Genomic DNA, 21680 nt, shown 5'->3' on the forward strand with positions numbered 1-21680 from the left:
ATATCCTTCAGAAACATGTGGCATAAAACTCCAAACCAGTTGGAGGATCACTTGCTTTAAGGTATGTGGGTTGCAAATCAAGACAGTAAAAAATGACTAAGCAAATAACAAATAGGGACAACTTTAAAAAAAAAAAAAAAAAAGAATAGGGGCGCCTGGGTGGCTCAGTCAGCTGAGTGTCCGACTTCAGCTCAGGTCACGATCTCACGGCCAGTGAGTTCAAGCCCCGCGTCAGGCTCTGTGCTGACAGCTCAGAACCTGGATCCTGTTTCGGATTCTGTGTCTCCCTCTCTCTCTGACGCACCCCATTCATGCTCTATCTCTCTCTGTCTCAAAAATAAATAAACGTTAAAAAAATTTTTTTTTAAAAGAAAGAAAATGAAACAAAGAACTTTAAAAAAAAAAGAATAAAGTTTAAAGACTGCAGGAATCAAGGGATGATGATATAACAGGAAGACAAGTAACATGATAAACCTAAAACTGTATTCAGGATGGAGTGAGTAGTCGAGACGTCGTCGTCGTCGTCGTCGTCGTCGTCGTCGTCGTCGTCGTTGTTAAAGAGAAAGGGAGAGATTTATTTTGGGCTCAGGCAGAAGGGGAAGGTGCCAGGCTCAAGCCTTAACAATCACCCCAAGAATGGGGTGAATTTGAAAGATAAAAGCAGAGAAAAGAAAATTAAAGTAGCATGTTACCAATTAGGATTGATCTGGTATTTTTATTCGTATTTTTGAAGAGCTGTTTCTCTCTTCACACGAATTAAGCTAATCATCTTGATGCATTTCTGCCTTCCTGTAGAGATGCCGATGCCTGTCTTCTCAGTTTTCTTGGAGATGTTCGTGAAGGCAGAAGTACCTCAGAATACCACGTTCAGCTTTCTTGAAAATTTTCTATTTGAAAGGCTTATCCCTTCAGAACTTGTTTTACAGAGATGATTTAGAAAAAGGCAAAAGAAAGAACAAGCCACTAATTATTTTAAGAATCATGTGTAACAATTCTGGAAGGATATGAAAAATTTTTGCCATTTGGGTAAAGTAAATTTGAAAGGTTTTTTTTCTTTTTTACATCCTGATTGAAATACATGCATATGAAAAATACAGAAAATGAAAAAGAACATTTTAAAATTACCCTTTATGTCACTGCCTACCCAGCCACCATTAAGACTTCACTGTACTTCCAGTGGGTTAAAATGCATACGAAAATTCAGTATAACCTTTTTGATTCAGAGCTAGTCTTGTTCTTTCGGGAAAGCCATGTTCTAAGGTTTCTATTTCTCCCATCTAAATCTCTGGCCACAGCTGGTTTTCCATTTAATAACTTACTGCTTTCCACTATACGTCACTCTGGATAAAGAAGAGGGCCTTATGATGTGGGAGTATTACTCAAGTGAGCAGAGAGATATTCAGATTAATTAATTTTAGTCAGTTCCAAAAAGCCTAAAATACTGTATTTAAGGATATAGTATCTCTTTTCACAATACTAACAATAAATGAGCATTTTTTTTTCCAGGAAGATGATGGTAAAGAATATAAAATCTTTTCTCACTCACCTGTCCTACCCTTAACTTCCTGCTTTCCCTAAGAAAAAGCCACAGATTTAAAATTCCAAACAACTCACTTGATTTAATCCTTCAGTATGATTGCAAAAAGTATTAATCTTGCTGTGCTAGTCTTGTCACCTTCCCTTGCCCCCCAGCACTTTCTATAATCTTAATTTTAGTATATACATAAATGCTATTATCCTGCTGCCTATCATCCAGTCTTAGTGTGGTTCCATAATCAGTTTCTTAATCCCTCTGCCTTATTTGTCTGTCAACGATATTTCCTAGGACCTCTGAACATATGCTATCTCTATAGCCTCAGTTTATTCAGCCCTAACACGAAAAGGTTGAAACTCTTTATTATTGAAAACTAATGAATAGCTATAAAGTGTTTCAAGAGGCTTAAAGAGAGTTCACATATGGCTGGAAAATGAAAATGAAGAATTGTTCTATAGCAGATGGCTCGGGAAGATCATATTCTATACATTGCCACAATGAATAGTTAACTAATGGTATCCATTTTTAAATGATATCATTGAAAATCTTCAAATAAACAGGTGAAGAAGACTAAAAGTGTTTTCTGGACATTAAAAAAGGAAGGTGGTGGGGCGCCTGGGTGGCTCAGTCTGTTGAGCGTCCGACTTCAGCTCAGGTCACGATCTCGTGGTCCGTGAGTTCGAGCCCCGTGTCAGACTCTGGGCTGATGGCTCAGAGCCTGGAGCCTGCTTCCGATTCTGTGTCTCCCTCTCTCTCTGCCCCTCCCCCGTTCATGCTCTGTCTCTCTCTGTCTCAAAAATAAATAAATGTTAAAAAAAAAAAATTTAAAAAGGAAGATGGAAGTGGGAACAATGTCAGGATCTAGCACTGAAGTATTATGAATCAGTTGTATAATACATTTGCTTTTAGGATTTGATTTATATGACTTTTATCACTTCCTTCAAATTAAATTCTACAGTTACAAAAAAGAAAAATAACTTACTAACAGAAAAGTCTGAATATAGAGGAGCGGAGTTCTAAGCCTCTCCAGAAATCCTTGGAATCCATGCATGTTTTGCTAATGGCATATTGTGGCTTGCTTACTTAGTTACAAGCTTTAGGATCACATGCCAGCAGACCTCCACTTCTGCTCCTTCCCACCCAAGCTTATAGAATTCATCTTGAAAATGGCACCTTTTTTCACCTGTCTCTTTAATAGATATTTTGAAATAAATATCAGCAAGTTAAATCAATCATTATTTTTGTCTTTATAAGTAATAGTGAGCCTTCATGATAATATAAAATCAGGATTTCTGTTGTACTTCACTAGTTTTTATTCCTTACATTTTCTCTAAGTCTGAATTTGTCTATATTCAGTTCAGTCTTAGAGTGCCCTGCTCCTCAAAAAGGTAGTTCAGGAATGAGCTCTAATCGCATCAGCTTGTTAGAAATGTAGAACCTCAAGCCCTGTCCCAGACCTACTAAATCAGAAATCTGTATTCTAACAAGATCTGCAGGTGATTTGTGCACACTTGAAGGGTTGAGAAGCACTCTTATAAAAGAAATAATAAAAGCAACTGCTCTCTTGCCACCAAGAACCTTCTATAATGTGGTTTGACTGAGCCTTCTTTAGCTAGCAATATAGAGACATGTTTCCCAGATAGAAATTTTCAGGGCAAGGTGAAGAACATAGTTTAAGTGAGCACGTATTCTCTGCACAGTCAGTGCCCCTTTCCTGCAGCTTAGAATCATTTAAAGACTCTTTCAGTTGTTGGCCTTCTTAACACTCTATTGCAGGCTCATTATTCAGTGACATTTATTTGGAGCATTTGTGTACAACATTGATATAAGGCATTTTCAGTGTAGGTGTATTTGCACATGTGGAGGAACAGAAGACAGGAAGAAAGTTGAAGAGCAGAGGGTTTCGAAAAAGAAACAAAAGAAGTGATCCCTGTCTCTTAGAAGCTCATAATCTCACTGAAGAAATAAAGTATACACATTTATGAAATTATTCAAGAAAATTTTGAAAACATAATTCTAATATGTACAAATCAGTTTACAAACTTTCCCCCTAAGTATTATGGAAATGCCAAATTCATTTCTTTATTCTTTTAACAAATATTTATTGAAAATCAATGATGAGCTAGGCACTATGCTAGACAGAATAGCAACATAATCTAAGTTATTATATAAAATTAAGCAGAGCAGTCTTTTTAAACATTCTAAATAGATGGTGAACATTGACTCACGTTTGAAAACTGTAAAAATGGACCAGCAGAAAATGGAAGGCATCCAAAATACAGAAGTTTGGATTTTTTTTTTGAGAGAGAGAGTGCACGTGCCAACTGAGCCACCCAGGTGCCCCCAAAATACAGCATTTTGTGTTGAAAAATATTATTTATTTGTTCATTTATGCATGCATCTTTCTAAAAATATTTTTAGAATCCATACTCGTTCATTTATTGAACATTTTTAGTACTTCACATATTGAAAATTTATTGAATACCTATTATGCAGCAAGTGCTAGGGATTCCCCTGAGACAAATAAGCAAATAACTGCAAATAATTAGGAAGCCATAAATTAGAGTTATTTAGGGAATACACTGGGGAAACAAAAGAGAAAGTAGCTGACTCTTGAAGGAAGATGAGTCAAATATGATTTCATAGAGAAGGTGACACTTGAGCTGAGTCTTAAAGACTAAGAAGTCTTTAATCAGAAAGCACAGGTAGGAAAAGGACACTCCAAGCAATGGAAGTAGCATGTATTAATGGAGTTAAAGTAGGAGTCATCTTGGTACTCTCAAGGAGCTACAATTCTAGAAATTGAGAGTGGCTAGAGTGTAAGATCTAAGGAGGGTATGAACCAGAGACCTTTGCACACAGGTGAAGATCTTTAGATGGAGCATTTCCACTCATTTCCCCCTCCCCTTCACACACACACACACACACACACACACACACACACACACACACCCCTTCTGCCTACTTACCTTTCACTCATCCTTCATATTCACACCAGAAATCCTTTTGTCAGGGTGGCTTTCCCTGACTCTCTCGTATAGCTCACTTTCATTGCATGCTCTCATAAAATCATGTTCCTTTCCTTTAGAATGATTTTCTTAATTTGCATTTATACATTTATTAATGTGACTATCTGATTAGTATCTATCTCCTCCATTACATCAGTGGTTTTAACTACACCCATAGAAAGACACATATTAAATACATTATGCACAAATATATAACATATGTAACATACAATGCATATAAATGTACATATGCACACATATATAAACAAAATTGTGTTTCATGAAACAATATGATTCATCTTACCATGTGCAATGAAGTATATTTCTATTCATTCTGATTTTTAAAATTATTTACAAATGCGGGCACCTAGATGGCTCAATCAGCTAAGCGTCTGACTTCAGCTCAGGTCATGATCTCACAGCTTGTGAGTTCGAGCCCCACATTAGGCTCTATGCTCTCAGCGCAGAACCTGCTTCAGTTCCTGTCTCCCCCTCTCTCTGCCCCACTCCAGCTTATGCTTTCTCTGTCTCTCAAAAATAAATAAAAACATCAAAAAGATTATTTACAAGTTTATTTTACAGCCCACCTCCACATTTGATTTGAACATTGCCGTAAATTGGCATTGCATTAGAATAGAAGCCATGTCTGGTTTTACTCCATTCTGTTCCACCACCTAATATGACACTTAGGGCATAGAATATACTCAGTAGTAATTCAATGAATGAATGAAAGGAATAAATGGCTTTAAAATATATTATTTTTAAAGTATGATTATCCCGATGTTTTCAACAAGAAAACTGAAGTTTAGAGAAAGGCTTAATAATTTGCTGAAAGTCCTGAGGCTAATAATAGGCAGAACTAGGATTCAGATGCAGCTTTGTTTTACTCTAAAACACCATTAACTTCCCCTTGTGAAAGAGGGAAAAAGAGAAAATGTCTAGGTTGCTTATGATAGGTTGCAAGCTAGGAATATCTCTAGTAGAAAAATACTTTAAAATAAATTTATTCACCCTTGAGATGTAGTTAGTGTGGAATTCTGAAAGATAATTGACTTTTTAATTTTCTTCAATAAGAAAATCAAAATTCACTTTAAGATACTGTAAAAATAAATGAGGGGATAGATGAAATAAGATTGCTAAAATGATAATTGTGGAAGCAATGATTCTATGTCTGTTTTATGTCTATTTTAAATTGTTCATTTAAAAAAATTTTTAAACACAAAAGCAGTATAAGAATAGCATTGCAGAAAAGCTGTTCATGTTTTTCAAATGGACACTGAAAATACAATAGGATTCTAAAAAGCACAAGAAAGCCAAGAGTTTATTAACTAAGTCTATAAAGCACAAGATACAACATCTACTACATTAAGAAAAAGTTAATTCTTGTTCCTCTCTACATCAGGTTAACCAAAGCCATGCCAAAAAAAAAAAAAAAAAGTGACTCATTATAAACAGTATTATATATAAGCCTTTAGAAAAATACCACTTTGTAGTCACATAAAAAAAGTGAATTTCATATGTCCTTTTTAAAAGAAATACTTTTCATTATTAGCATGATTGCAAATATAATTAAAACATTGATATAGAAAGTGTTAACTTTTTTGTGTGTCAGCAAATGTAATGCAGAACTGCCTATATATCATGATTTAGAAATAGCATTTTGGCAAATTATTAAAAAAAAACTGTGGGGTGCCTGGGTGGCCCAGTCAGTTAAGCATCTGACTCTTGGTTTCAGCTCAGGTCATGATCTCATGGTTTGTGAGTGCAAGCCCTGCATCAGGCCCCATGCTGACAGAGCAGACCTTGCTAGGGATTCTCTCTGTCCCTCTCACTCTTTCTGCCCCTCCCATGTGTGTTCTCTCTCTCTCTCTCTCTCTCTCTCTCTCTCTCTCTCTCTCTTTCTCTCTTTCTCAAAATAAATAAATAAACTTTAAAAAAATACTATATTGAGAATTAAGGGACTGTGATTTAGTCCTGGCTCTACCACTAACCAAAACTTGTTCAACCTAAGTCTCTTCATTCTGTGACTCATTTCCTTCAAATGTTAGATGAAAAAAAAGAATATATGTTCTTTCTACTTGGCTGGATTACTATGAAAATCAGACCAAGTGATAAATAAGAAAATAAGAAATAGTTTAAAATTTTTAGAAAATGGAGAAATAGGAATGTAAATAGTAATATATCTGTATAGATAGGTGTATCCACTAATGTACACATACATCACACATACACACCTATAGAAAAGGTGGTATTTATTTAGGAGGATAGGCTAGAAGAAATAGTTCTTTTCAAAAAGCACAAGTATGGAAATTATGGAGCAACAGGGACCATCTCCCATGACATCAAGAAAGGACATGATTAGGATCACTTCTACTGGTACTTGTGAGTGGTGGATACCAAAGATCAAACCAGTAGTAACAAAGATATTGTCTGGTCTAGGAGATCAGAAAAATATTATACTTTCCTGAAGCCTTATCTGATCATTTGAGTCAAATTTTAGAATTCCAACACTAGGCCCTTATTCCTTGCTTTTAGGACAATTTTGATGTTTGTTCTTGGTTCTGTTCACCTAACAGCTGCCGATGGCCCAGGAGATCGTTTCATCATTGGGGAATCCCAAGCTGGTGAACAGGTGAGATTCACAGGTCTGAAAAGCCCTGAAGATTTCAGTTTCATGGACTTTTAGCATCGAATTTTAAGCTACCATCATTGTAATGGAAATCTTAGATGTGGATTAGACAGGGTATCAAAGAAGTTAAAGGATGGTTCCCATGAGAAAGAGACAAAAGAATTATTTTTTAACTGAAAGAATCTGCGTCTATTACTCTGTGTCTAATAATATATATTGTTGGTATGTTTCACCGACATGCCCCACATTTTCCAGTCCTGTGATTGGATAATTCTTCCTGTATAAACATTAATGTTGTGAATAGAACTACAGCTTCTAGGTGATCTTCTTAGACTTTTCTCCAACTTGTGTTACCAACAAGGAAAATTAGAAGCAGCAAATTATTTAACCTCTCTACCTAATCATTTAAATTAGTTTTTCTCATTAGGGAGCTAGCCAGTGCACAGGTATACGTGTATGTCTTTTAAGAAAAGGAAGCACTAATGGGTCATAATGAATTACAATAGAAGTCCTCTATTTAATGCTTCTGAGACCAGTAATTGACCATTTAATTGGAAATAAGTGGAAAATGATTGTATATTTTTAAATAAACATAAATTTAACTGAAATAAATGAACATTTACTTGTCAATAATTTGATGGAAAGCCAAGACTTTTCTTTTAATAAGTATCTGCTATTTGAATTTGTCTCTGGTCTTTCTTACATAAATCACACCCCAAAGTACTCTATGTGATTTCCAATTTTGATCTTTAAAATGGAAAAAAATTCAAGGACATTTGCAAGTTATCTAAGTATAGAATCCTTTTAGGTTTTTATTATATTTTTACAATTTTTAAAAGCTACTTCGCCCACACCTAATCTGACAGTTGTTTTTAAGCAAAAATTTTTAATTGAGTTTTAACAGAGGTTTAACTTAATTTTTATAGGAAAAAACTCTTTTCACACTCATATATCATTGATTTGCATAATATTTCATTAAACTACATATTTCAGTAGCAACTACTGCCACAAACTGGCACAAACAAGTATGGGAAGAAACTCATTTGAACTGTAAAGCAGTAGTTTACAATTATACAAGAGTCGAACAGCCTCAAACTTAAATAGTGCTGTAAGCATCATTATGTTTAAGAGGAAATAGCATATGTTAATCTAGTGAGTTTCTGAGGTGGTTAAAAGAGTTCCTACCTTATTAAATAGAACCAGAAGAAGACCAATGTACTTTTTTCCTCTACTACTACCAAGCAGTTATAAGGACTATATAAAAATAAAGGAGGAAATGAATGGATGAATGAATGAATGAGTGAATATGGCAGTTTGGACAAAAGCTATGTTTCATGCCTTTTCTTCCTTTGCCTATTATGTGCTCCCATATGTACTGAAAATAGGGAGAAATTGAGGAAATATATAGGAGAAGGATGGTACCAGTGGTGATGACCCTAGCCTCCTCATCCCTACATTCAAGCATTGAGGAGAAATGTGTATAGATCTCTGAAGCCAACCCTGGCACTATAGTGATTAGAAGCTGTACACAGGCTGGTTTCAGTCCCCATGACTGTTTTCCTGGCAAAAAGAACAGCTAGGCCTGGATCTCTTTTTTATAAATGACTGTTATTGTGACCTCAGAATTTGACTTCGATACATATTTTATTCAGTGTTGGGTGTCTAAAGCATCCACTTTTATAACAAAGGCACAAAGTACCAATTATTCTAGGTCTCTGATCTTCAATTGAGTCTATTCAACATTTATCAAACATACCTACTATGTATACCAAGCACTGTGTTAGGTTCTAGGTATATGAGGTAGATTAAGATATGATTGCTACTCTTAAGGAGTTTACATCCAGGGAGGAGACAGAATATAAATTAAATACAATATAATATGTTAAGTGCTAAACTAATGCTATCAGTCATGTACTGTGGAGCATAATAGAGAGGTTGAGCATTTCATCCTAGGAGGATTAAGAAAATAACATTGGAGCTGGACCTAAGAGTTTTTCAAAAACGGAAATGAGAAAAGGACATTCCAGGCCAAGAGAATAGTATAAATCAAGACACAGAGGTATTTTTAAAAATTGCATGGAGTGCTTAGGGAACTACAAATAGTTTGTGGTAGTCACAGCCTAGTATAAATACATAGGTAATAAATACATAGGTAACAGATTAATAAGGGTCTTGCGGACATCTTAAACTTTATTTGCTAGTTAAGACTTCCAACTGGTACTAGAGAACTAGGAATACACGAAAAGTCATGAGACTTAAAAGTTGCTAACTTCTTGTAAGGTTGATGGAAAAAAAGATGAAAACTATGAGAAAGTGGGGTTTTTCTTCAAATTACCTGTGATGTCCTTTATCTATAACTAAGGTGTTATACAAACTTTGTAGCAATCTCAGAGATCTTATAAGAGCCAAATTACTCACTTTTTGAAAGTACGTACACTTGAGAATTGGGTGGCATTGCATACAAAGAGACGGTGATTTACAAAATTCTTTCTTGGTGTACCAAAATACTTGACCTTAAATCAAAATTATAGTTTGTTTTGGTCCTACTGATTAGCATTAGACACTTTCAAAGAAAATATTACGTGATTATGAAGTGCTGTCATTGGGCAAATCTCAAAAAACTCAATACCTCCATTAAGGAAAAATTGGGGTTTTAACATTTTTACTTTATATAAAACATAAGACATACCAATACAAATAAAGAGCAAGTTACTCTTAAAGAATTGTTAATCTTAACAATCTAAAGGAAGTACTTCACATATTCCTGGAGTTTTCAACCAATTACATTCAATTGAGTTTTGTATGTCTACTCTAGGTGGTTATATAAAAATATTTATATACCCAATAATATCTTTTACATTGGATCTCATATCAGTGAGCTGGTAGGAAGTCTTCACTAATCTTAGAGAGGAGCCAAATTTTTTATTTAATAACCACCCCAAAACACCTCTTAATAGGTGGCTTCTTGGTTTAAGCCAAGAAGTAGAGAAAATTACAGGTACAATCACAATAAAACTTAAAGTAAATTTACAGAATATGGTACATTGAGCCTGAATAAATTAAGGCAGGGATTCATGCTAACACATTACAGCCTAAGAAGCAACTGCCCTGAAACTCACTTTAGGATTCACTTTCTACCTTCACCAAAAAGGCAATTTCAGCAAAAGGAAGACCTGGTTAGGCCTGTATTAAATATCTTTGTTCCCCAGGCTTTTAAGATAGTTTTAGCATTAGTATATGTCATACCAAAACTTTAATGCTTTTAATCAAAAATCATTGCACTGCAAAATGGTCATATGTAGTAGATTAAGAGATGTCCCAGACAATAAATAATATTGAATTTATTGAATATGGGAAATAATATTGAATATGGGAGAAAAGCACACAGAACACTGGAGTTACAAGCCAAGAAGGATAGAATACTTCATGTAGTTGTCAGCTACTGAGATCATACGGAGTTCATTCATTCATTCTAGAAATATTTATTCATAACCAACTTTGTGCTAGACACTTTCTAGGGTTTGGTATGATAGAGCAGTAAATATTTGTGTAAAATGGGTGATTAATGGGACTATACCCAAGAAATAGAAGTTAAAGGAAACAAAGGAATGTTAAGCACCTGGGTGCTACAACAGTGACACTCCATTACCAACCACCTCTAAGTCTGAAGAGGCAAAGAGAAAGAGTGGTGCCTGGATCAAGGGAGATTGATGGCTACGGGATAGGGCCACCCACTAGAGGCTGTAGCCGTCAATAGTAAAGACAATATAGCCATCACCAAACTGCAGCCCAGCAGGGAAAGAGCAAGGGGAATAAAAACCCTACTTTTCTCTTTCTCCTACCCTCTAATCTCTTGTTGTCCACTCCTATTGGCTGAACCTAACCAGAAGCGAGAGTGATGAGAACCTGGTTGAAATAGTCCATAGAGGTCAGCCTTCTGGGCCATTGCACAAGATCAAGAAGGATGATGTAATCAGAGAGGCAAACAAAAAATAAATTCCTGTCTTTGTAGGATTTATATTCTAGAATGTAATAATGCACTTAACACTGTACTTTGCATAGATTGAAAGGTTTGATAATTTTAGCTATTGGTGGTATTGTTTGCAGCAATAATATTCTTGAAAGATTTATAAGACTGTTCTAATAAGTAAATTTCTGGTTTTACTTTGTACATCCAGTAGAGGGATATTTTCCCTTAACCATTCCCTAATTTTTTTTTAATGTGGTAGAAAATATGTATAGAAACGTGTTAGAAATATGTATAAATAAAATGTACCATTGTAACCACTTTTAAGTGTACAGTTCAGTAGTGTTCAGAATATTCACATTGTTGTGACCTAAGATTTTAAGTGTTTATGAAGCAGATATCTTTAGAAAAATCTTTCTTATTGAGAAGTTAACATCATGTCAGAATTTTCTTTTAGGGGAAATTTGAAGCATTCCTTTTCCCAACTGTGACCTAAATCATGGCTTATGACAAGTGACTCTTCTGGGGCCAAATCAAACCTATCAAATGGATCTTATAAAAATATGCTTTTCTCGGGGCGCCTGGGTGGCGCAGTCGGTTAAGCGTCCGACTTCAGCCAGGTCACGATCTCGCGGTCCGGGAGTTCGAGCCCCGCGTCAGGCTCTGGGCTGATGGCTCAGAGCCTGAAGCCTGTTTCCGATTCTGTGTCTCCCTCTCTCTCTGCCCCTCCCCTGTTCATGCTCTGTCTCTCTCTGTCCCAAAAATAAATAAACGTTGAAAAAAAAAAAATTAAAAAAAAAAATATGCTTTTCTCTATGCTGAGAGTAGTTTGCAGGGCAAGTTCTGCAATCAATCTCTTGTATCTTCTATATGATAGTTCAAACAATGAAAATCTTGGATGTAATGTTTAACCCAAATCATTACAGACAGTGAAACCATTTTTGAATTATTTAATTACATTTCCTAGACTTTTACTATTAAAAGGTGAACTAATATGGTTTAGAACTATTTTCAAGAGAAATAATTGAAATGATTTTTCTGGCTTGCCTTTATTAAATCAAAAAGTTTAGTTAATAACTAAATATTATTTCTTAAATATCAGAACTTCAGTAAATGACCAACATGCTAGTTTTTCATAATTGTCTTTCATAAAATCACATCACATGGCATTTTTTTTTCTTATAGACACTCAAATCACTTACGTACAAGTATTAAGAAAATTCACATTACTTACGTTAGACACAATACTGGCAAATGTAAGTCGAAGTTCTTCAAAAGGAAAACAGGACGTCAAGAAAGACATCTAATGGTCACTACCTTAAATCAAGTTAAATCCTGTTTGGTGTAAACGTACCTGTTTGTGGGTAGTTTTTGTTACATGGGATCAAAATGAGTAAGAGTATAAGATTTTCCTTTTATGATTTGTTTCTAAAAATATTACATCTCCTGCAGACTTTTGCTTTGCAACAGCAAATCCATTCTTTCTTACATGTTTGTATTTCCAGCCGACTCAGACAGTAATGCCAGGACAAGTCATGCGGGTTACAACAGGTGCTCCAATACCCTGCGGTGCTGATGCAGTAGTACAAGTAGAAGATACCGAACTAATCAGGGAATCCGATGATGTACGTCATCACCAGGTCTTACGGCTCTGTTCCTATGGCAACATTATAAATCATGCCCCTTTTCTGCAGTGTTTATAAGATTAATCCAGGCTTTTTTGGTAATGTTAGGATCTTACATTGTAGTGTATAGATCTCCAGTAAATAGAAATTGCCTTAGATTTGAAAAGCTTTTGTTAAAGGAAATGTTTTTAGGATCATTACCATGATTATAACAGAATTTGAACCACATTTGATCCAAGAAATTTCACATGCAAACAAGGAAAGAAACTACCTCAAGATAGAAGAGCAGAGATACTAACTGTTGACATACCTTATAGCTGAGAAATTTGCTCATCAAGATTAGCTTTGGGGTACCTAGATGGCTCAGTTGGTTAAGTGTCCAACTCTTCGTATCAGCTCAGGTCATGGTCTCATGGTTGGTGAGACTGAGCCCCACATCAGGCTCTGTGCTGTCAGATTCTTGGATTCTCTCTCCCTGTCCCTCTTTGCCCCTCCCCTGCTTATGTGTTCTCTCTCTGTCTCTCTCTCTCTCTCTCTGTCTCTCAAAATAAATAAACATTAAAAAAAAAACAAGACTAGCTTCTGATAAAATGTGAAGGAGAATTTAATGAAAAAGAATTTAACAGAGAAATTCTTGAATATTACACTAAGCCAACCATTTGAACCTAATAACCCATCAACTATGGTTTTCTGTAATTCAGGAAACTCTTTGTCATCAAATGATAGCTGGAAATATTAAATATATGTCAGTGCCCCCTCTTTTGCCTACAATAAAAGACCCTGGGATTTTTTTTTTTTTTTTTTTTTTGGTCTAAGCAGGCCTTCATCTCACTGAAACTAGTGGCAATTATTAGAACCAGAGGATCAGCCACTAATAAAAGAATAGTTTCAACTGAGGTTTTAATGATTGACTGTCTTGTTTTTTGAAGAAGTTGAAGATATTTTATATCTTAAAAGGTAGAGCTAAAAATAAATAGTATTCTTCTGGGCTGGGCATATAGAAAAATTTGGGCATGCTGAGAGACAAACACTTTTCTTGATCTGGGATTTTCTTTTTAATCACTTTCCCACATGAAAGGCTTATAAAATTCAACTCTTGGCATACAGATCACATTGCTTGCTATTAAAACTGTCCAACAGATTTATTGGCATCAGGGAAGCCAGCAGAGCATTGAAATCCAGACCATACATATCCACAAACTCTGCCACATGACAAGACACAATTCCAGTATCACAATATTATTCACAGCCCCAAAATGTAAAATTAATGATCACCATTAATTTACAGAAACCTACTGCCAGGCAAACTGTAAGCCCTTCACTGAAATTTCTCCAGATATTTGGAAAACTTGGCATAGTATTGAACCCATGATTCATGGGAACAGAAGAAACAGGTTATTTCCACACATATTCACTGTATCTATTAGGGTAGCCATATAGGTATGTCTTTTGTTCTCCCTTGAGAATGCTGCTTACAATGTAAGATCCAATATTTTAATTGATACATTTTTTTAAAAGCATGAATATTATGAAAAAAAAAGCCTTTATTTATATCTTGGCATCAAACCTAATTTTTTAGGACCCTGTGGTAGACATTTATCATGTTCAAATGTTTAGCAAATAGTTCTCCATTTCTTTATCTTTGTATGTATCCTGGACCTATCTGATGATAAAAGCATCTGAGTAGCTAAATTCTGTTGACCAGAAATTCTGTTAGATCGTTCTGTTTGAAATTACATGACTTGTTCTCATTATAGGGCACTGAGGAACTTGAAGTACGAATTCTGGTGCAAGCTCGGCCAGGCCAAGATATCAGGTAAGTTCATAATATATAGAATGCATAGCCCACTTTTGTTTCTACATGATCATGAACTTGAGAGAGCATGGCTGTTATAAACCCACAGTTCAGTTAATTAGCCATTAGCATTCAGGGATTTTAACAAGTAGTAAAATGAATTTTCTTAATTCTACATCTCATGTCTGCTCTGCCTGCTTTTTCATAAATGTGGTAAAGGCAAATGAAATAGTCAAAACAACATGTGAACAAAGTAAAGTCATGAGCCCACTTAATCCACAGTTAATCCTACTTCCAGATAATCCAGTTACCCAACTGTAGCCCTAGACAATCCAGAATTTGGTATCAACACAGGTAATCCCAGAGCTGAGTTTTTATGCAATTAGATGGTAGTCCCTCCTCTACTGACTATCAATAATAATAATCTGCTACTCTTTATATACAAAGAGGAGATTACTGTCTTACCATAAATAGTGCATATACTTTAAATTATTTTTCTTACTTTGGAATATGTTTGCCCTGATCCTGTCAATACTAATTTGCTCAAATGTCTTCATAACAAAGCTACAATTCTCACATCCCTCTGGCAGGAAGCCAAGTTGAATGGACTTCTACAGCCACAGACCTGGGTCAGCCTAAATTGTCCGAATAGAAATTATCTCTGTGGTAACCTCATTAGTGTTATTCTCCTCACCTCAAAGCTAACAAGATATGGACTCTTATCATTAATGCCACTAAATATTTTCATATAAATTCTTACCTTACATCAAAGAAAGTTTTCAGTTGGCATTTTTGGCTGTAATGTGGTACAAAGTAATTTGTAAAACAGTTTTCGAATGTGAAGTAACACTGTTTAGCAGTAATAGATAGAAATCCTATTTCTCTCTTCTATTGCGTGATTTAAGTTTTTTATTAAAAAAGCCTTGAGTTTTTAGAATCTTTTATTTTATTGTTCTGTTCCTGCCTCATCTCTTGACTTTTTTCTCCTCTTGAGTGTGTCCTCCTTCTCTGACACTAAAGTTAGTTGAAAAAATACTATTCTTAGTCATCTTGCTTATGGTTCTGCTTTGACTTTCAGACCCATCGGCCATGACATTAAAAGAGGGGAATGCGTTTTGGCCAAAGGAACCCATATGGGCCCCTCAGAGATTGGTCTTCTGGCAACTGTAGGCGTCACAGAGGTTGAAGTTAATAAGTTTCCAGTTGTTGCAGTCATGTCAACAGGGAATGAGGTAAAAAAAAAAAGGGGGGGGGGTGAGAGGGTAATTGGGCCTTCAGATAGAAGTATTTTTGAACTCTTCGTTGTAAATAGAACATTGTGGATTATAGATTTTACCACATTCCTACATTACAGGGAAATAAATTAGCTTCAGAATAATTCAAATACAGAACAAAGAGGAGGAGTAGAAATTACATATTGAGAAATGCTCCCTTCCATTATTAGAATGAAATGTTACAACCAATGGCTTTTCCACACATTCAGTATATATAAACAAAGAATTTTGACTGCTAGCTATAGATACTCAACTGTGCACATTTAGTGCCCAGTCTGTTTTGACAATGCATTGTGCCCACCCATCTGCCGAGATGATGGGCCATTTCTGTGTGGGAAATAATCAATGAATTGGAACACAGTGGTTAGCCCTTCTTGCTGGAAGTTCCATGTGATTCTTAATCACCAGGAAAGATTTGATAACCTTTCTTTCTTTTTTTCTAAAGATAGCTTCTCTAGTGGCCTTCTTCTCAGAATATGTCAAGTGTCATTTCAGCCCTGATTCAGGATGGGGAATTTAGTCAGTCTTTCTCTGAGAAGTCTTGAAAAATTGCCTCTTCCATGTTATGCTTAGGTTATACAAAAATTCAGTTGGAGGATCTAATGAAACTGGGAATATTGAAAAATGGGTGTGCTGGTAATTCAAAGCCTAAGAGCAGAATCAAAAACTACAGAGATTTATTTCGACTTTACACCTTATTATTTTTAAAAAGATTAACAGGATTTCCTTTTTCTCTCTTTTAATCTCCTAATTTTGTTCTGAAAATAAGCCATTTATTTGTACCATTGTTTTTAATATCTTAAAGTCTTAAAAACGAATATTTTTCAAAGGTCTTTCCATTACCCTTATAGCTCTTTTGGAAAGAGCAAAAGAAAGGAATAGAATATTTGTTTTGCTAATGGAGAGATGAATCCATATTCTACACCCTGTATAGCTGCACTGGTCATTCCCTAAAATGATTGATTGACCCAAAACAAACATTCTTTTTTTTTTTTTTTTTAAGTTTATTTATATTTTGAGAGAGAGAGAGAGAGTGACGGAGGGGCAGAGAGAGGGAGAGAGAGAATCCCCAGCAGGCTCCACGCTGTCAGCATGAAACCAAATGCAGGCTCAGTCTCATGAACCATGAGTTCATGACCTGAGCCAAAATCAAGAGTCAGACGCTTAACTGACTGAGCCACCAAGGCACCCCCCAAAACAAACATTCTTTTCTAGTGGTCTACATAGTAATGTTTTTAATATCCCTAGGACTAACGGACACTATGTTTAGCATCAGAAAGAAATTTCTGTTAAACTGGCATATTTAATGAACTATTCTTATTTGGTTTTTTTTGTTTTTTTTGTTTTTTTTAATTTTTTTTCAACGTTTTATTTATTTTTGGGACAGAGAGAGACAGAGCATGAATGGGGGAGGGGCAGAGAGAGAGGGAGACACAGAATCGGAAGCAGGCTCCAGGCTCTGAGCCATCAGCCCAGAGCCTGACGCGGGGCTCGAACTCCCGGACCGCGAGATCGTGACCTGGCCGAAGTCGGACGCTTAACCGACTGCGCCACCCAGGCGCCCCTGAACTATTCTTATTTGTGATTTATGTATATGCTTTGTGTATCTCAGTGAGTTCAGGGGGGTTGGGAAAGCTAAAGATAATGAGCAAATTCATAAGTAACTAGTTATTAGGCAACTTTGTTTAAGCTATATTTCTTGTATTCCTCCTAATGTTTTTGTAGGGCTGGACAGCATTCTCAATTATCCCCCAGAATACATTGGTAGTACTTTAAAAAAAAGTACTGTCACACATTCTATATTAAAACTATTTACTAGTGATAAAGAAAAGTGATGGGGTAAGAATAGAGATGATACTTACATCATGGAATCTAAGGAAGAATTTGTAGTCCCAGCTCCCTGCCTCCATAGGCTTGATTATCTTTGGAGAGGCTTTGATAGGTACTATATGACTCCATTCCCCTACTTTCTCTGGCCTGCTGTACTTACTGTGGTTTTCCAAGGGACTAATGTATGTAAACTCTATAAATCTCTGGTTCCATATAGCTTAACATTCCTTCCCTATTTCCATCCAAGGTTAGCCATTCTTGTGACTCTCTGTGATTGTATAATTTATTTCAACATATGTTTATTGACTGCCTCTATACCAGGCACTAGACTGGAAACTGGGGGTAAAAGATGAATAAAGTATAGTATCTCTTCTAAAGGCTTGAGGTCTTTGATAGAAATAATGGGAAAAAAATATTAATTTTCAGATAGGCCAAAAGAAATTATACTTGTCTATTAATGTGGCAAGTCTATAATTTAATCACAGTACACACTCCTCTTAAGTACTAACTTCCCCTGATATGTGTGGCTTCATATATGTCCACTTTTTAATCCAGTGTGGTATATAGGTAAGTGGAATAGTGGCCTGAGGCAACCCAAAGAATGCCATACAAGATGTCTGTCTTTATTTATTTTTTTTTTTTTGTTAATTTTTTTTTTTCAACGTTTATTTATTTTTGGGACAGAGAGAGACAGAGCATGAACGGGGGAGGGGCAGAGAGAGAGGGAGACACAGAATCGGAAACAGGCTCCAGGCTCTGAGCCATCAGCCCAGAGCCCGACGCGGGGCTCGAACTCACGGACCGCGAGATCGTGACCTGGCTGAAGTCGGACGCTTAACCGACTGCGCCACCCAGGCGCCCCAAGATGTCTGTCTTTAAAACCTGCCCAGTATTTTACGAGTACATGTGTTTGTTCTGGATAAGGGAATTATTTCAAAATTGAAGAGGTACAGTTATGAACTATAACTAATACAGAACAGCCAATGTAATTATGTAATCATGGCATACACTTCCAGCCTCGTTCAATAAATATTCATTAAGCATCTATTACATGCTGGAATGCCCATCAGGGATTATCTTAACTAAATATCAGACTTATATAAGATGCGAATACACTGTATCATGAACCAGTTTATTTAAAAGGATTTTGAACAGGAAACTCTGTCCAGCAAGGCTGCACCAGACTTTCATCTTTGGTGAAACTAGTCCTCTTAATCATCTACACAGCCATCCAAGAGCTATTCTCTTTTTTCAAGTGACATTCAGGTACAATGGAACAAGAATTATACTAACAGAGTATGGGAGCCACCAACATAGAAGCATATCCTGCATGGGAATCAGTATTTCTTATAACAGTCTTAGGCAGCTACCAGGGTCCCTACAAGGGAAATGTCCAGATACAAGTGTCATCACGTTCACAAAAGCCCAAAGATGTTACTTTCCACTAGAGATTTATAATTCATTTATAGTTCCTTCTAGTCCATATGCATGTTACCAATCAGAGACCATTTTTGCCATAAGAATTGCTGCCTGGTAACAAGCTGACATTTCATCTGTATCAAATTTCCAGGAGAACAGAGCTAGAAAGTTAACCCAAGGTCAAATTTGTCCTTAGAGATGGAAAAAGGTTTTGTTAATTAATTCTTTACCCTCGCATAAGAGGATGCATTATCTGTGGCAAATTAGAAAATAATAATAAAACTAACTACAAGTCATTCTGCTTTTTATTATCACCATACACTGGCAATTCTAAACAATGTCAGTGGTAAAATATTCTTCTCCACTGGGGCAAACCATTTCCACCACCCCTCCCTATTTAGTATACTATACCATACTGATGCTAGGCGCTGTTCTGACTGCTCAGGATATAGCAGCAAACAAGAAAGACAAATCCCTGTTCTTTTTTTTTTTTTTTTAATTTTTTTTTTTTCGACGTTTATTTATTTTTGGGACAGAGAGAGACAGAGCATGAACGGGGGAGGGGCAGAGAGAGAAGGAGACACAGAATCGGAAACAGGCTCCAGGCTCCGAGCCATCAGCCCAGAGCCTGACGCGGGGCTCGAACTCCCGGAGCGCGAGATCGTGACCTGGCTGAAGTCGGACGCTTAGCCGACTGCGCCACCCAGGCGCCCCAAATCCCTGTTCTTAATAGAGGTAGGGTAGAGGTGGATAGTCAATGAACAAGTAGTCATCAATGGTTTTATAAAGAAAAATAAAGAATGGTAGATAAAGACTGGTAGTAGAAGAGGTATATGCCAGCTATTATCTGTTGAAACCTACCCTACATCAGCCCTTTCATGCTCTCCCCTATACAATAAGGCTAGAAGCCTGAAAACCCAATTTCCCGGGCTCTCTATTGGTTTTGCATTTGGGATGTATTGACACAATATTAGAAGTTGGAAGGAAGTTAGCAGAAGTATAAGCTCCTCAACCTTCAGTAACATCACTTTCCCCCAGTAGCCCTAGAGACAATGGTGACTTCCTGCAGTTACTAATCTTTGGAAACACACTTTTTTCCTTTTGCTTCTCCAACCCTCCCAACACATTTGTACCCAATTCTTAGTATTAAGTCCTTTCTTCTCCCACTCCCCTGCATTTGAAATACCTAGAGGATTTGGTTTTCCTTTCCAGACCTGACTGATAAAGTCTTCTATTTTATATAGGGTAATCAGGTCTCACTGATGAGGCAAAATTAGAGTGGAAATCTGAAGGTATTAAGGGTGTGTGCCATAAGGGGAATTGAATTCCAAGCAGAGGGAACAACAGACAGAAAAGTTCTGAGGTAGGGTGTATGCTCATCATGTTTGAGGAATAGCAAGGAGGTCAATGTGGCTGAAGTACAGAGGAAAAGGAGCAAAGTAAAAGGAGATGAGGTTGGAAAGATAACAGAAATAAGACCATTTCATTCTAAATAGTCAGTTTTGAGGAAGGAAAAGATAACATGAAACCTAACATTTCCTAAATTTTTAAATGTTTACTCTGATATCAACATCACATGGCATATAGAAAAGGGAGACTAGTTAGAAAGATATGTAATATCCAGGAAATGGGGAAATATTTGGTAGGAAATAATCAGATCCAGCAAATACTTTGAAGATTAAGCCAACAGGTTTTGCTATTAATTCAAAGTAGAACTATATAAGAGAAAGTGAGGAGTCAAGATAAACTCCAAAGTTTTGACCTGAGTGTTTCTAGAGATAGTTATCACTTACCCATGTGAGAAAGATTGGGCAGCAGAAATCAGGGCTTTTGTTTTGGACAAGTTAAGTTTGAGATACTTTTTAGAAATCCTGGTAGAAATATTGAGTAGGCAGTTGAACATATTGTCTGGAGCTTAGGGGAAAGATTAAAGCTAAAGATAACATATTTGGAAATTATCAGCATATAAAATCATGAGACTAGATAATAAAGTCACATAGGAAATGAATATAAATAGGAGATAGGAGATACAAATTTTACACTTAGGAGACAGCTATATCTTCCTTCTCTTTCCTCAACCTTTATACTGCCCAGTTTTGTTTTTCTTTTGTTTTGTTTTTATACTTCCCAATTTTATTTCTAATTTTGACTCTTTATGCTATCATCTCTTTGTTCCTCAAATACATTCTGATCCCCTTAAAACTGTAGATGGTGATCTAAAGGCCTTTACACTGGACATCAGTCAGCCCACTGCAAATTAGTTCAGGAAGTCAAGACTGAATGCATGTTAACTAGTTACTCAAGTAGAAGCAATAATTATTTCTTTAGTAGGTGCTGGCTCTTCTAGTTCGAAGGGTACTCTTTCAGTTATTTTCAGTCATATTCCATAACTTACATTTATTCATTTAATATCCCTTCCCTCCCTCTCTCTCTCTCTCTCTCTCTCTCACTATCACATACACACAAACACACGCACACATGCTCGTGCGCACGTGCATACACACAGAATTAAATCTATTCATCTCCACTACATGTTTGCTTATTCTATTCCATCTTTTATCATTTTCTTGGCCACCATCAAAAACAGATGCCTGTACAA

At 36.2% G+C, this 21680-nt stretch overlaps 1 protein-coding gene across 14 annotated transcripts in view; it reads left to right on the plus strand.

Moving 5' to 3' along the window:
* Window positions 1–21680, plus strand: part of GPHN (gephyrin) — a 628070-nt gene that overhangs the window by 538059 nt on the left and 68331 nt on the right. For 8 of the 14 annotated variants that reach the window (XM_030319345.1, XM_030319351.1, XM_030319355.1 and 5 more), the window contains 4 exons: window positions 7119–7174; window positions 12644–12763; window positions 14521–14579; window positions 15637–15790. In XM_030319345.1, the coding sequence (XP_030175205.1) occupies window positions 7119–7174; window positions 12644–12763; window positions 14521–14579; window positions 15637–15790 (389 nt within the window). Of the gene's footprint in view, window positions 1–7118; window positions 7175–12643; window positions 12779–14520; window positions 14580–15636; window positions 15791–21680 lie in introns of all 14 variants that reach the window. The other 6 variants (XM_030319344.1, XM_030319348.1, XM_030319350.1 and 3 more) reach the window with 1 other exon arrangement.

The sequence above is a fragment of the Lynx canadensis genome, chromosome B3 (assembly GCF_007474595.2).
Source record: "Lynx canadensis isolate LIC74 chromosome B3, mLynCan4.pri.v2, whole genome shotgun sequence".
Taxonomy (NCBI): Eukaryota; Metazoa; Chordata; class Mammalia; order Carnivora; family Felidae; genus Lynx; species Lynx canadensis.